Source organism: Nesoenas mayeri (assembly GCF_963082525.1).
Source record: "Nesoenas mayeri genome assembly, chromosome: 2".
In the NCBI taxonomy this organism is placed as follows: Eukaryota; Metazoa; Chordata; class Aves; order Columbiformes; family Columbidae; genus Nesoenas; species Nesoenas mayeri.
The window spans coordinates 120,458,532-120,475,289 of NC_137543.1; the positions used below are offsets into that span (position 1 = coordinate 120,458,532).

General features: G+C 41.1%; 1 protein-coding gene across 1 annotated transcript in view; it reads left to right on the plus strand.

Annotated features, from left to right (window-relative positions):
* Nucleotides 1-7,109: 7,109 nt before the first annotated feature.
* Nucleotides 7,110-16,758, plus strand: part of OSBPL10 (oxysterol binding protein like 10) — a gene marked incomplete at both ends in the record, with an annotated part of 118,601 nt that continues 108,952 nt past the window's right edge. Inside the window, one exon of the mRNA XM_080339904.1 lies at nt 7,110-7,414. Within this exon, the coding sequence (XP_080196030.1) occupies nt 7,110-7,414 (305 nt within the window). The remainder of the gene's footprint in view (nt 7,415-16,758) is intronic.

Here is a 16,758-nt window from a genome sequence, read left to right on the forward strand (position 1 = left end):
TTGCCTGTTATCAGCCAAATTAAAATCACTCAGTGGTGAACCCTGGCAAACAAAATGTCATCCCTATCTTGGGATAATTGCACACATCACACATTCTAGAGTTGTTCAAAGTATAACCCCCAAGACTATAAAACACAAACTGTAAAAAAACCCACAGGTTTTACTGCCTTTTACATGCTTATTGACTGATTTTATTGGTGAGAGCTAAACCAGAACTGAATTGCTAAATATATTTCAGTAGTTTATTGAATTTACAAGAGATTTATTTTGACAGCAAAAAGCAGTTAAAATATAGGTATCATGATTTGCTCTAAGGATCTTCCATTTCATTTTAACATTGCTCATAAAAAACTAGGAAATCTCTACAATCTGCCCAGCTTCTAAAATATTGTCATGAAAAAGGGAGTGAACATTATGATCATTTTAATATGCGGTTCTGCAGTTTCAGAAAGTGTTTCAAACACACTGGCTTTTGTCATGTCGATATGTTTCAGTCACACATACTGAAACACAGATTTGTAGGTAAAAAAGGAGGCAGTCATGTTGCATTAGGACCTTGTATATGTTTCAATTCAGTTTCTGTAGATGAAACTGCTTGCAGAATAGAGTCTGAAATTAGTAATCTAAAATACTTTCTGCAGAAGTAGTTGTTAGAAAGTTTTATTAACTGAATTTTTCTCCCCTTTTCAGTGCCAAAAATCTTAAATGTTTGTGTTTCGTTTTTAATTTCTAGACCATAGTTCTTTCCTTTTAATTTTTTTTTTTTTTTAAACTGTCATCCCATTGTGTGGTGGATTCTAATGTTATCTAAATAGTATTTTTAAAGATAATATGAGTAAAATACAGCTCTGCTGTGGGTGAATAAGGGGATTAGAGACTGGTATAATTTGAATGAGTCTGGTTCTTAAGCTATAAGATACTGCATGCTTGTATCAAATAACTAAACAAATTGCTGTTGGTAGAGTATGAGTTCAGAGCCCAAGTGGCATTAGCTAGCATTATATTATCAATAAAAATACACTTTGCAGTATAAGTGCTGTATAGCAGAACTTTTAGATTGTAAAAACGGTTTTCCAAATTAGGCATTGGATTACAGGTACATAGATATTACATTTAGAAAGTGGATGGACACTAAGCTGGGTATTTTTACAGTGATTTATAGTCTCATGCCTTATGAATAATAAATGTTGAAGTCTGACAGATTCCACTGGAAACACTCAGCTCTCAAAAAAAGCGGGGCATAAACAAACTTGAGCAGTGGTTTGGGATATAAGAGAGCAGCATTGAGTAAACTCAGCCTGGTCTTGAACCTGAATTTGACACTTAGTGAGCTAGTATACTTTTCAGATCTCTAAATGTTTAACTGCAGAGCTAGAAAAGCAGTGGGTAAAAATGCCTGCATGCTGCTAAGATTTGATATATTGACATTTATCTATAATTTCACATCATACCAAAATGTTATCCAGCAAGTCATGCTAGATAATCTCAGTGTTTTCTTCTGGCCTCAGTGTATGAATGAATCTATTTAAAGAGTTGTATTTGCAACTAGCTGTAACAACTGTTCAAGCATTAGCTGGCACAAAATAAAGCTGTTCCCACTAGCTAAAATACACAATATATAGTGTCAGTGATATCTACACTCATTTAGTTTCTTTATGCACTGGCCTCCTACTCGTTTCCAGTTGCAGTTCAAAGGATTGATTCTAGCTACACAGAAAATACCTTGCATCATGGTTGTTGTACGTATCACTTCCTCATGCACATTTAATGACATGCAATGCAAATATGCATAATGTAAACTAGTATCTCTCCAGCTGACCACCCCAAAGTTTGTATTCCAGAGGCTCAGACATTTTGATCAAGTTTTGCTTCAGCTGGTCTAACCTGCCAATTACGAAGCAGTACGCTGTAGCAGAGTAAACAAGCTACAAGAGCCTGGCTGGGGCAGCACAAACTTCAGTCCAAATGAATAAGAAATGCCTTGTGGCAGAGTAAATTACCCTGTATGCAAGTCTGTGTTTTCTGGGCTCGATTGTTTCTGGCAGCCAAGGCAGTTTGGGTACTTTTGTTGTATGCCTTGTCTCTTCTGACTGTTTCCCTGTCACCAGCTTTAAGTTTAGGGGAATGGTTGTGCTAGTGGATAAGAAACTTGGATGAGAAGCTGCTGACAACAGGATGAAGTGTGACAAAGAGGCATGTTCAGCATACCTTGCAGGCTTACAGGCACCAGGCGGGGACGATAAGATGCATGTTGACTCAGCAAGGCTAATGCTAAAGTTGGCAGACTGCAAAGTATCTTCTCTATGTTCTTGAAATCCTCAGGTCAGAAGTGTCTTACTCATGGATGACATGCTGGTTAAATCTAAGTGAAATCATTATATAAGATAGAATGTAGTGATTGTATTACAATTCTTGTACTGTGTTATGAGAAAGGTGAGTTAAGAGGACTCACTGCTTCTTTTTAGATCTTTAAGTCCAGGGATCTGTGGAACTGGATCTGAAGAATGTCTGGAGAATGTGCTGCTGCTGTGCATTGTTCCGCCTCCTGCAGTTGCTGTAGACAACTGAAGAATCATTTGCAAGAGCAGTCTTGGTGCAGGTGTGACTGTGGCACAAACTAAACTTAGGGATCATGTCTGAGTCATTCCAGTGCTGGCCTCTACAGGCAGTGGTGACAGAGGTGCACAGTGGTATGTTTTTGCCCAAACTATTGCCTGCAGTTTAGTGACAGATGGGTTTAGTCTCCAAAGCTCATGGGAAATGAAGCAATGTCTTAGGAGGACTCTGTAGAGCAAGAATGAGGAGGTGGTAAAATTGAGAGAGCCTTGGGGCATTTCCATGAAATAGGTTCAGTGCTTGAATGTAGACCAGGCAGAAGCAGTTTCTGTAGACCATATAGTTAAATTCCTGCATATGACTATGATGGTAAGAAGTTGTGTAGAAATCTGGTGGGGGGAGGAGGTGAAAAAAGAACCTGGAAAGTAATTATAGAAAATAGTTTGCTAGGGCGGCATTAAAAAGGTAAAGAAACCCAAACCACGGTGACCAGGAAACAGAAATTGGCAAATGGTGTATGAACCGACCTTGTTCTAGAAGTTAAAAATGTGTAGCTTAGCAAAGGATGGTGAAACTTATCTCTTTCCTGATAAGGGCAAACAGTGTTGAATTTGTTATTTTACCAGATGTTTTGCTTTCCAAGAGGTGGGATGAATAATGAGTTATATTCTGGTTCTTTTAGGTACTTAATGAAAGAGGGAAAATTTTGATTTGGCCGGAGAGGGAAAGGAACATTCTAAAGGAGGACTGTAACATAGCAGCTGTGTTACCTTGGAAACAGTGAAAACCTTCATTAGGCAGGTTGCTGATAATAAATAGCTAATTAAGAATACTTGTAACAAAGCATACATCATGCAGGATTGCATCAGACTAAAGACAGTGTGTATCACCCTGAAGTCTAGCTCTACTGGGACAGATCATTAGCTAGTGAAACAAACAAACAACAAAACAACAGGTTCAGTAATTTTGAAGAACCGTAACAACTTATGTGAGGATAGGGGGTCACTGATACCAAAATTGCTATGAAAGGTTGTCCTGCTCTGTTAGATTGCAACAGTATGTACATACTGGGAAGGGAAAAGGGATGAGAAGGTTGGATATAACATATTATTGTGCTTAAATGCAATCTAAAAGTTGCATAGAGTGCCAATGTTTGACCCAAAAGAACCTTTGGTTTACCAAAGTAATCCTTAATATATGAACAGCAGAACTATAGGTTAAACCAGAGGTCCATTTAGTCCAGTACTTTATTCCTTCTACTAGTAGGTGCTTAGGGAAACTCAAGAACAGGGAGGGATTATTTCATCAATAAAATAAACAATCTTCAAGGAGTCAGAAGTTGAGGGCCTTTCTGAACTTCGAATATGTCCAAAACACTTTGGTCAACCTCGTTTAAAGGTTCTTCAAAAACAAATATTTTCAGTCTTTCTAGGCTTTTGATATCCAAAACCATCTCATAACAATGAGTTTTACAAGTACAAATCATGTGAAAAAGTATTTTCTTGTGCTTATTTTAAACCAGCTGCCCCATAGTTCTGTTTCACGAGAAACAGTGAAGAATTGTTCCTATTAACCTGAATACCATTCTGTACAGTGGTTGTCTTTTCCAACTGAAAACCCTGTTCAGTCAGCTCTCTTCTCATAAAAAAAGAGCTGTGTTTTCTACCTTTTCTATTTCTACTCTGTCCTTTTTGAAGGAATATTATAAATGCAGAGTATACAGACAGTGGCTGTACTATAGATTTATATAGCAGCATGCTGATGTTTCTGTTTTCCTAATGAGCTCATCACAGCTGTTTGCTCGATTACCCTTGAGATGGGGTTTATAGAGGACTCTTGAAAATGACTCCAAGATCTCTTTCCTGAGAGGCTACAGCAAATTTATGTCATCATTATGCTTGCATAGTGAAAGCTATTTTCTCGCCATGTGCTTTACTTTGTTTTTTAGCAATCTTAAATTTCAGTTGCCATTTTATCAGTGATTTAGTCACTACTGTAAGGTCTTTCTGCCTTTTTTTTTTTTTTCACTTGATTCTAGTTTTAACAATGAGTGAATAGAAGGTATTCTGATTTTAAGAAGATACTGAGTAATGTGGATCCCAGTATGGAGTAGTGGTTTCCCTCTATTTGAAAAATGGCCATTTATTCCTGTGTTTTGTTTCCCATCTATTACCTAGTTTATAACCTGTAAGAGGACTTTCTATACTATCCCATCACAGTCATTCTTCTAGCAGCAGTGAGGAATGTTTTGGGATTTTGTGAAATTCTCCTGGGGCCATAATACACTTACAGCCTGTTGTCCCTTCTATTTCAGAAACTCCCTGATGAGCACAGCATTGTTACTTGAGTTTTATTGTATAGGAAAGCACAGAGAGGCTTCTCTATACCTCTGTAAGAAGGCTTATTTTCCTGACACAATTATTTTCCAATAAATTCTACGGAAGGCAGAAAAAATTACATTCATTTTTCATGACACAGAACATATATAGGCAATGTGTTGCAGTGGTTGATGTGATGACACATTTCGTTAAAGCATTTTGTTCCACTGTTCTGGGCTGTCATTGTAAGTGAATATGAGGAGAAATGCAGGGGTCTCCTGTGTATCTTCAGCGAGCAGGGTTTGAGCTTCCTGAAGGAACATGTCTTGTTCATTCCAATGTCTTCTGCAAACTGTGGTCATCAGAAGTAGTGGAGTTGTGCCTCAGAATGAGGATTTTCAGATTGTTGTCGTGGAGTTTCTTTCCATAGTAAACAATGATTGCGGAATTTTACATGAACACCTTAAGTAACAGCTCTGACTTGAAAAATTACTCTAAAGAAATTACTGAGTTCATAATATTTTGTCTGTACTGCAAGAGATGCGCATTAAATGTTCTACCAATGAAATATGAAATTAAGATTCAAGTTTCCAGACTGCAGTGCCTCAGTGTTTAGCTACAACATGAGAAGTTTAACCACCCAAAATTCAGGATCAGGTTGCCCAACATTGCAGCTACCCAACCACAACACATATGGTAGGATTTTCCAGAGAGAAAACTGGGAGAATCTGAGTTAGGAGCCCTCCTCTCTACGCTCATTTGTATGGGGAATGTAGACCTCTAACTGCATGTGGATTTGGATGATTTGGGTATCCTCTGAGGTGCAGAACACAGGGGGTACATAATACACAGTACACTCAAAAATTCTGTAGTACATATACTGTAAAACTTTGCATGGGGTTAAAGTGCAGGAGCTAAGCTCAGTTCACATTTTGTTATAGGCTCTCTGAGCTTCTCTGTATTTCAGCTCTCCAATTATGAAATTACAAGAATAACCACATCTTTGGGATGCTGTGAAGATACATGTTGTAACAAAACTGAGGCACTTAGCTAAACACAGCATGGATGGACACAGAAATGATTTGAAGGTGTGCATAGCTTTGTACTGAGCTGACTGTACAAGGACCTGCTTAGCTTTTCACAGTGATTTTGAGGTTACAGGTTTCAGGAGATATTACTTAACCAGCAATAATATTTTTTTAAAGTCTGGATTAATTGTATGGCTGATGTGGCATGCTGATATATACATTATGGGCAGCAGTATATGGAGTGTGTTGGGCGAGACTGTTGTGCTGGGCACACCACCTTCATCTTGATTTATCTCTGTGTGCAGGCACTGCGCGGTGCTGCTGCTGTACTATACCACGGAGAGTCGTCTCCTTGGTGTCACGCTCTGTGGTGACAGGCAGTGATGTGCATCAGTCTGTACCGAGAAATCTCCTCTCTGGTGCTATGCTTTGTGCTCTGCTGGGCACAGCTTCTGTCAGTGTCACTCACATGCTTTATAGCCTGGGCATTCTCCTCCCCGGTGGTGTCTCCGTCTGTACACACTGCACACAGCCGCTGCTTTCCTTGCCCCTTGCATGTGTGTCATGTGGCGTGCGTGGGAGCCCTGCCAGGGCTGTTTGCCCGCCGCTGCGAGCTGGGCTGTCCTCTCCTTGGCACACGCACGGGCACCTGGCAGTTTGCAGGCAGGGCATCCTGTCCCAGTGTCACCAGTCTGCGTGTGTCTGGTTCTGCACGTCCGGCCCGCACTCCATGTGCTGGGCGCTCTTTGCGGTCATCTCACGGCACGCGTGCTCGTGTCGGGGTGCGCGGGCACTCCCGTGTGCCGCCTCGCTGCACCACGCAGCCCGTGTGTGTGTCATGCCTTTCCCCCTGCGCTCTGTCTCCCCGTTTGCGTGCGTGGCACCCGCCCACCAGCAGCGACCTGCGGGTCTCCCGCGGGGCCGGCCGGTTCCCGCCGCCAGGGCAGCGCCCCGCACCGGGCTCGGGCGGGGCGGCCCAGCCCAGGGGGCAATGGGCGGGCGTCCGCCGGGCCGCGGGGCACAAACCGCCGCCCAACTCCGCTCCGCCACTGGCGAGGAGGCGGCGCGGCCGTTCCCTCTCCCCGCGCGGCCCGGCCCCTTCTCCCTCGGGCGCCGCCCCTCTCCGCCGCCTGTGAGTCAGGGCTTTGCCGGGGCACGGGCGGCAGCGGCGGCCGGGGAGGGCTCGCAGCCTCCGCTGCGGGGCTCCATGGAGAAGGCGGCACCGGTGAGCGAGGGCGGCGGCAGCAACAGCAGCAGCCGCAGCAGCAGCCGCCCCACGTCGGCGGGCTCGTCTCCTTCGTCCTCCTCCGCCAGCCGCGGGCTGCCGGGCCGGGCGGCGGCCGCAGGGAGGCTGGATGGAGGTGGCGGGGCCGGCGGTGGCAGCAGCCCCAGCTCGGCGGCGGCCAGCCCGGGGGGCGCGCAGGCGCCCAGCGGCGGCGGCAGGCGGCGGGAGCCGGTGCTGGAAGGGACGCTCAGCAAATACACCAACCTCTTGCAGGGCTGGCAGAGCAGGTAAACCGCCGGGCCGGCCCCCTGCGGCGCTCCGGGGCCGCGTCTTTCCCTTTCAGGGGCCGCTCCTCACCCCCAGCCGCCCCCAAGATGGTGTCCGGGGAGCTGGCGCCGCCGCCCCGGCCCGACCCCTCCCCGGCCGCCGCGGGCAGGTAGGCCGGGCTGTGCCGCCAGCCCTGTCCGGGGGCAGACTCCCTTCCCCTCCGCGCCCATTTTCCTTCATTTTGTTCTACTTGTTTGTTTTCCCAGCCGAAGGAGGAGTTGAGCGTAATGAAGGGGCGGGGGGGCCGGGCAGCGCGGCCGGAGCGGTGGCCCCAGCGCTGCCGCCGCAGGTGCAGGTGGGGACAGGGGAGACTGACCCTGGCCACGCTGTTCTCCCGGCTGTATTCCGTTTTTAAGCACCTTTTCTTCCACGTTAGTTTCGTTGTGTGAAGTTATCTTGGATTCCTGAAGAACCAGACCCTTCCGAAATAAATGGGACAAATGCTACGCTTGTGATTATTACTCGTATTTTTTTGCAAGGGGTCAGCGGAAACAGTTACATGTGTATTCAATAACATCTCTTCTTGCCATGTCATTCCTGTTTGACGAGTCCTATTTGATGTTGACACGGTGACAGGCCCTGGTCCTGCAGTTTGTTGGGTGTGGACAGGCTGATGTGCATCCGTGGAAGTCCAGGAGAAGGTCTGGTTTTGAATCTGATGTTTCAGTGCAAAATTTTTTACAGACTTGAAGCCAGACTGTGGAATTAATAATGCTATGTTGGGAACTGTTGAACTCAGGAGATTTCTCATTAGTGTATTAGTTCTCATTATTAAACTTTGTGCTCTTAGTGAATGGATGAGGATGTGTATCTAAAACTCGACTTTTTAATGTAAGGCATCATTGATGGTTTTGAAGAGAAGCAAGTGCTATAGAGAGAACGTTTACAGGACTAGTTGCAAACCTCCGCACAAGCCTTTAGAAAACAAAACGCCACCAAACCTACCAAAACCTGCTTTTGCTTATATTAAGTGATCCCAAGCAGTAAAAACACGGGAATGGCTGGGCCCTCGATTTTCTGACAGTATTTTTAGAGCATTTATAAGTGACAGATTTAAATTGCACAAATGCCAATGATGCTGACTCGTGTGGGGCTAAATCCATGGTAGGAGTACTGTAGCAGGACCTCCTCAAAAGTGTCAGAAGCTGATCTAACTCCATGCACAGCAGGGCACACCAGCTATGAGTACAAATGAATATGGCTGGTACGATTTGGATATACGCTCATCTCCCTGAAACCAAACTGGTTCAGTGTAGGTATAGGGAAGGCCCTTTACTGTGACTTGGTTACTGCAATTCTGTTCTAGATTTACGTTAGACTTGTATCTGTTTATTGATTTTTGCAGTCCTCCTGTAGTTTTGTTTAAAAACCAAATAAACACATTTGGATACCTAAATCGTAGAACTAAATGCACGACTAAAAATTAAAAGCCCACCCTCTCCCTTTTCTCCCTGACACCTCCATATATTTTTGTAGAAACAGTAACTTTTTATACTGTGAGTGATTTTAAGGGTTGCTTTCCTGTAATCTGATGAAACTACAAAATAGAGGTCATTACTTATAAATCTTTGGGTCTAGAATTGCCTGTTTTCTCTTTAGGAAAAGCTTAAATCTTTGACAAGGCTCACAACTTGTAATAGCATTTATAATCTCTGTATGTCCAAGAAACTTTTACCTGAAAACATAATGGAAGAAGGAGAAATGTCACTCAAACAGTTCTACCACAGCACTTCGAAATTCATGTCTGTTTATTTTTAGCAGTCTTTTTTGATGTTGGTTTATCATACTTTGTCGTTTGCCAGTTTTATTTTCTGTAGGTCTGGCTGTTTGAGCAAGTGGCTTATGATGACATAGAGCTCTAAATAACTTCAGTTGGTTCAGTTATTTGTTCTGACAGTTTACATATTATTTTTTTGGCATGAGGAATCTGATACAAATCTAAACAGAACAGTTGAAACTTGGGGCTTATACAAGTTGGTCCTATCATAACGTCCAATAAATGAACAGTGATCCATGGGTTTGAGCATCATTGTCCATTTGGCCTTCTGTATATTTGTCTTGGAGTAAGTTTTCTGTGAATTGGAGCTCCATCTATCAGATTTGCTAAGTGACTTCATAGTTGACACCTGCAAATCAATTGAGAGTTTATGTGTTACTGAATGGTCATACAAATTAGTTTTGAATTTACTTCATCTGAAAAAACACAAGATTGTTTAACTGCTTGATCAATACAGCCAGATGGCATGAATATAAGTAAAATGGAAATATAAAAAGAAAACTGACAGAGTTCAGCAATCATGGATTTGGAGTGTTGTTCTTTAAAGCTCCTCATCCATTAGCCTAAATAATTTAAGTGTGTTTTGTGTCAGCTTATGCCACGTGGTATTGAAGTTGAAGGGCTTTCCTAGGTTATCCAACACTTACTGTGCAGAATAGATTCTACAAGTCTAAGGAAGTTGTCATTTGAGTTATAATAAATTAGTGTCACATTTTTATCAGTTGTCCTTTAACAGGTGTGTGCAAAGTAGTCTTTTATTGGATGAGGCAACTGAGTATGAATAGTGCAGCTAACACTGCATTTACAAGTGTTAACTGAAGCAACTGAAGGTCTCATATTCAGTCAAGCTGGAGAGCTGCATTATATCTTAATTGAAGAACTTCTGAGGTTTTATTGTCTATATTACTAAAGAAATCTGTTATGCTCTAGCAGGTTTAGGAACAATCTGATTTGGAAATAAGTGAGGTTCTTCTTCACCTTTATAACAAGCAGAAGGAAATGCTGCTTTTTTTCTTCTGTTGTTTTGAGGTGGTTTGTTGTGTGATAAAGGTGTCAGGGGGCCTGGGCATGTAGAGTATCTCCACTGGCATCTGAAACTTTCTGTGGATTTACACAGATATGAATACGGAGAATGGAACTTAATCTGAAACACAGATGCTTTGACATGAAAACACTTGTTTCTGTTCTGAGACATTGGGGCATCTGACTGTGAAATTACAAATAATTATGTTATCAGAGTTGCAGTACTGTTACAAAGCATTTCCGTTGGGATTTACTCGTTTTACGTGTATGGGAGAGTATTAGCTTGTATTTTAACTGGGAGTTTTGTGGGCTTGATGGACAGATATGTCTCTAGAATTGTCTCATGCAATGCAGAACATGTTTTGCATGAGCTAATTTGATATTAATGAAATACTTAACTGCTTGTGGCATTACTATCCTGTTTTTTAATAGATCGGTGAAATGTTGTAAAAAGTCTTAAAAACTCAGTTTTCCCAACACAGTGTGAAATTCACGTGTGGTCTGTCTCTCTCTCCACACTTTTTCCTTGAAAATGTTTCTAGTGCCTGTACTTCTAGGGCTTTGTCCTGCAAGCGTCTATAAGCCCCTGGATCATCTGCATTTGGGCTGGGGCTTAAATTTGGATTTGTAACAACAACAAATGGAACCTCAGCTGATGGTTGTTGTTGCTTTTCTGAGCTGAACTGCTCTATGTAAGTTATTCTATAGCTCACATGTTTTCTAAAGCATTACTTTGGCCTATTCCTGTTTCTTCTCTCAGTTGAGAAATGCATTGTGTTACCAGTCTGCTTGGACCGTGCTTGATATACTTGTGCTTGGGCACCACCAGACTTCTTCTGGGGTTAGCTGCATTCCTTGGATGTCAACAATAACGTGTACTTTGGGGCAGTTTGGGGATTTTTTTCTGCTCAGCCTCTTTCCTGGGCTTCACAGTGCAGTGCTGTGGCCTCTTTGTGTGTGTAGTTGCAGTCTGACTGCTGCCACCACAGCAAGACCTTTCCTCATGTCCAGTGTTCCAAACAGCAGCTATGGTACCGCCAGAAGAACCAGCAGCTCCCTATGTGACTTGAGGGGCTGACGTCGTTGGCTTCCAGAGGTGATGCTGCTCTGACTGTAGTTCTTATGGAAGGGATGACGACAAAACTTTTCAACACTGTTTTGTGTTACAGTACCTACTAAAATCTGCGAGTAATGTTTTTTTATTATCTTTAAAAAAATAATATATATTCTAGAGAAATAGATCATGACCTCGTAGAAGAGGCATTGATGAAGATACTTGAAATTCAATAATAAACCCCCTCTCCCTCCTTCTGAATTAGCTAGCCCATATTTTGCAGAATTTTGGGATTGACACATCTTGTGGAGCTTTGAGGTAGTTAACACATCCAGTAGTTGCTAATTCTTCAGTGGTACCAGTCAAGTTGTTCTAGCAATGAATTGCAGCCTTTTTCCGGTGTAAAAAAAATGAGTAAATGGTTCCTGAACAAACTATATGACTGTAGTTGTATAGGTATACTGATACAACTTGGGAGGGAAGACTATCCTAGAGAAATAAACTGTGTGGGGTTTTTTTGCTTGTTTTAAAATATGGAATAAACTATACTGTCATCATTCTAACAGTAGACAGTATCTGAGGAGAAAATGGCCATGTGCTTATTTAATATTTGTGAAGTTTGCTGCAGTGGGAGGTGTTTTGTGTTCTTACTAGAATCAGATTAACACCATCCTCGCCCCTGTGTATCTTTTCATTTTAGTGTATTTCTGGTATATTTATACAGAACTTTGTGTAGTGTTATAGTACCTTCTAGAATTTACTTGCAGAATTTGGGAAGGGGGAGACTATTTTAAGGAGATGGAGATGCAACCTTTTTCTTCTGTCATTAGAAATCTGCTCCTTAAATTTTGGAACCTTGACTATAATTTGTTAGGAGTTGTGGAAACACTTTATTTTCAAGGCTTTTTGAAAGCATAGTAGGAGGCAATATGGAAAGGAAGATAACTACTTAAAACCAACATGTTTTAGTTTTGTTGATCAAATGAACAGGGTATTTTCTGTGCTGAACACTCAGGAGGCACAAATATTATTGAAATAAGATGTATGTCATTAGTTTCAAATGAACTTGGAATTTAAAGGTCAAAAAATCAGTTATTAGTAAGTTCTGTTTTGGATTAATCACGGAATGGTTGTGGTTGGAAAAGACCTCTGGAGATCATCTAGTCCAACCCACCTGCTAAAGCAGGTTCACCTGGCGTAGATTGCACAGGAATGTGTCCAGGTGGGTTTTGAATGTCACCAGTGAAGGAGAGGCACTGAGCTTTTTTTTTTCCTTAGTCCTGAAATCTGTGTAGCAAAAATAATCACACTCAGATGTAAGCTTTCTTCTTTTTTTTTTTTTTTTTTCCCCTTTCCTCTCGTGTCCTTCCCTCACTTTTTGCTGTTGAAGGTTTTCCATTATGTCATTTTTTTAAAAAAGAAAACAATAACAAAAAAGTAAAAGAAAAAAAGAGTAATCTCTTTGAATATGTATCCCTAATTCATTTGTAAGAAAATTAGAACTTTTAGTTAAGATACACTTTGTTTAGTTAGTGGTTGAGTAAACCGAACTTGTTTAATCACAGACTGGTTTAGTTTTAATATCTTTTGCTGTTGCCTCTAAACCAGCTCTGTTGGGAGAATGGAGAGGGCTGTTCAAACAGTGTAGGAAGAATTTTAATAAGGCAAGAGGGGGGCTGTGAAGTCCATCATTCTCTGCCCTTCCATGTTGCTTGCAGTCGGAAGAAGACAACTTTGAACCTCAGGCTGAGATTGAAAAGGGTGGTCTGGTGGTTAAGGAATTGGTTTGCCCTGTGGAGATGTGGATCCTGGTTGGAGAACTGCCCTGGGCGTTTGTCTTGTCCCCAGGCAAGTGATCCAAGTTCTTTGTTCCTCAGCTGCTTGTGTCACGTGGTGTCATGGCTCCTCACGCCTATGCAAAGGATAAATTCATATAATGCCTAATAATCTATGGCAGGGCTGTCAAACTCATTTTCACCTGGGGCCTCTGTATTTATAGAGTCCTAAAATTACATTCGGCCCTTCTAATGCAACCATGAGTCTGATGTGGCCCCTGGTGTAAATGAGTTTGACACTCCTGCTCTAATGCATAAGATGCTTGATAATAACGTAGGAAAAATCTGTTTAAAACCAACGAGACTGGGACATTTTCACTCAGCAGTATATTTGGGATTTGCAAGTGCACTTCAGAGCTGAGCAGCAGCCTTGTACCAGAGGGAATGAAGCGACAGGCAAAATAGAGCGTGGTCTTCCTCTCACACAGATGTCACACTTCGCTTTCAGACGGTGAAGAGAAGTGGCAGTTGGCACTAACACCGAAACACTTACTTAGCCTTATCTGGGTTTTGTTATTACTAGCTCATTTTACTGTTAGCTTTTTGAATGGTGATTTCTGTGCTTAGCAACGCAACGAGAAATGTGGTTAGAGGGAGCACACATGCGCTTGCTGGCTCATTTAAAAGAACCCGACCATTTATGAATATGGATTTTGTTCATGTAGGAGAAGTGACAGTAAGTTGTTAAACTAAGTAATGTGCCTAGACTCTCTTTATGAGCATATAAGAAAAGTATTCAAAAGATTTCCCCAGTCATTTTATATTTAAAAACATGGTTTAATAATAAGAAGGTATTTGGGCTTTAGCTTCTCCTAATATTCTTACTTGGTTCTTTACGATATATTTAAAAGGTTGAACCTTCTAAGTGAAAAGGATGCTAAAAATTGCCATAACTATTGGTTATTATATTAGTTAAATATGTATTATAATGACCGATAAAGCAAAAAGTATTGAATTTGGTTCAACTGAAAATGCCGAGTTTGTTTCTTTGGTTATCACTTCCACAACTTTATTTTCAAGTATCATGACACTGTGCTTTGAAACTTGTAGGCTTTTGTGGATATCTTACTGAGATGTGTGATTACTTTTTGCGACGTAATCCAGGGAGGCAAAGTTCACTTATTATTTAACTGTTGCATATGCAAAGGTTTCAGTAAATGCTGTGTAAATGCTACTGTACTTCTGTTTCCAAGACAACATTTAATTACTAGGTAATTTAAAGTTGAAGAATGTAGGCCCTTAACTACCCACTTTTGTAGCACCAGCCATAGAATTTATTGTAGTTTCTGGTCCACCTGGGCTTGTGTTTCTCTTTGGTTGTCTATCCGTGAATTTTTCTTCCAGCGATAGGATTCTTTATTATAACTATGGGAACAATTTTCCCAGCTTTAATCACTACTTAAAAAATTACCTGTTGTTCTTAGTAGATGTCAGCCTTTGGCTTTTCACTGCATCTCATTATTCTGGTTGTGTATGAGACTGAAGACACCTCTTATCAAATTTGGTTTCTGTGTGCCATATTTTTGGGAAGGCTAGGTTTTGTCTGTATTTGGGATATCTAGACCAATGGAGTTTTCTTGCTGCAAGGCAGATCTCTCAGTAATTTTAACAATTTATGGTAATTCTGATTGTTGTTTGGTATTTCTATGTTTTTCTTCACATATGGGCACCAGAACTGTGGACTGTTTCACTTGTGGTTGCACTGGGGATCAAATACAGGGGTAGTGCATCTCATTTCTTCCAACTTGACATTCCCTGCTTAAAAAATTAGAAAAACCTTTTTGGTCTTTATTATTTATATATATATTTTTAAACTAGGTGGTTAATTTTGCCTTACAAGTTAAACTTTTAGTCTAATTACACACAACACTGAGACTTTGTGTTCTCTGGTGCTGCCTGGGTTCTCCAGGCGAGTATCCTCATGCTCACCCTCTTGTTACTTACTTCCTACTTGCTTTGCTTAAGCTCTTAGTGGTGGCACCACACTGTGGTGCTTGTTACACTGTTCTCTCCTGAGACCTGGTAACATATGGCATAGTACTACCAAAATGAGTGCTTGAAGTGTGAAAATGAAGACTAGCACTTAAGTATTCTTTTTTTTTTTGAATGGCAAAGGTGATCAAAAGGAGTGCGGTGGGAGCTGTCTCCCTGCAATATGCTCTCTCCACAGTTAGCATGTTTTTGCATATCCCTAGTGGCACTTGGGCTTTCTCATGGTGTGTTTGTGTCCTGTTTTTGAGGGAGTAAAAATAGTAGTGAATCATTGGTTTGCAGAAGACAGTAATTTTAAAATATAGTTGAGGAAACTGATTATTAGTTGGAAGAATTACTTGGACAAAAGAATCAGTAGATTTTCCTTACCCTGAATTTTTATGAGTCAATGCATTTTGAGGTAAATCCTCTATCTTGTAATTAAGACTTCTTTGTTACTAGATGTATGACTTTATTTTGACAGTATTGGAATACATGTTGTTTGCTGATGATAGCTTATTTTCATGTCATCAGCAATCTTTATGGAATTTTTTTTTCCCCATCTAGGTCATTGCTAAACACTCCAAAGCCAAGAACTGATTGCCAAGGAACCCTGTTAGAAACACATTCACTCGGAGATCCTAATTTATATTTTGAGGCTGGCTCCATCTTTTAACTCTTTTCCAATGCATTTAATGTGTCTCGTTCATTCTTTTATTGTACTTAAAACTCACTGCTGCCTGCACTAGGACATTGCTTCAATGCTGTTAATATTATGAAGCAAACTTGTGATACCAGAACCCTAGCAGGTTTTCTGGAGGAAATTTGTTTTTAGTAAATGCATACTGATTGGTGTTAATTATCTTGCTTTAAATATCTTTTGTTTGTGTAAAAATGTATTATAGCAGCTGTTACATTATTTTTTTTTAGCATTGAATAGGCTGAGAGGCGTATGCAGTTAACTAGGCTGTTGCATTTATGTTTTTGAAAATGTTTGCATATTGTAGTTTCCTGTGGTTTGGGAATTTTCCCATTGGTTTTGGTGGCAAGGAGCTGAATGCACCAAGTATTGATGAACCTTAGCATTTTGAATAATTCACCACATACTTGGAGAAACCCAACAGTTTCGTTGGTAGTATCCTTCTGATAAAATTACAGTTCAAAATTTAGGATATGGAGAAAAAATCCCAGTAAAAGGTGAATAGTTGAAGCTAGTGCAGGCAAGACCAGGCATTCTGCAGTTGTTTTCCTTAGATTTATAAAATTAAAGAAAAAACAAAACAAAACAGGAAAAGAGGGGAAATAGCCAGTGTCTTGTCTGTTGCCATTATTTTGGAACTGAGGAAGAGTTGTATCAGTTTTCTCTATACTGCCTTTATCATGATGATGGAAGGAGAATAATGAACTTGATAAAGATACTGAAGTGTAGGCAAGATGGAGAAGCAAAACGTGTTATTCATTGCTGCAAGCATTTGGGCATTTTGCACTGACACCAAAACCTCTCCTGAGGTAGTTTTTATTTTTTTTCTTAGCACAGTAGGCTTTTTATAGAAGCTCCTGCTCTCGAAAGAGACGTTTTTTTGGTTTAAGATTTGCCTTCCACACCGTAAGGTGCAACATGGGTTTTGTGGTCTCCTTTGTTTC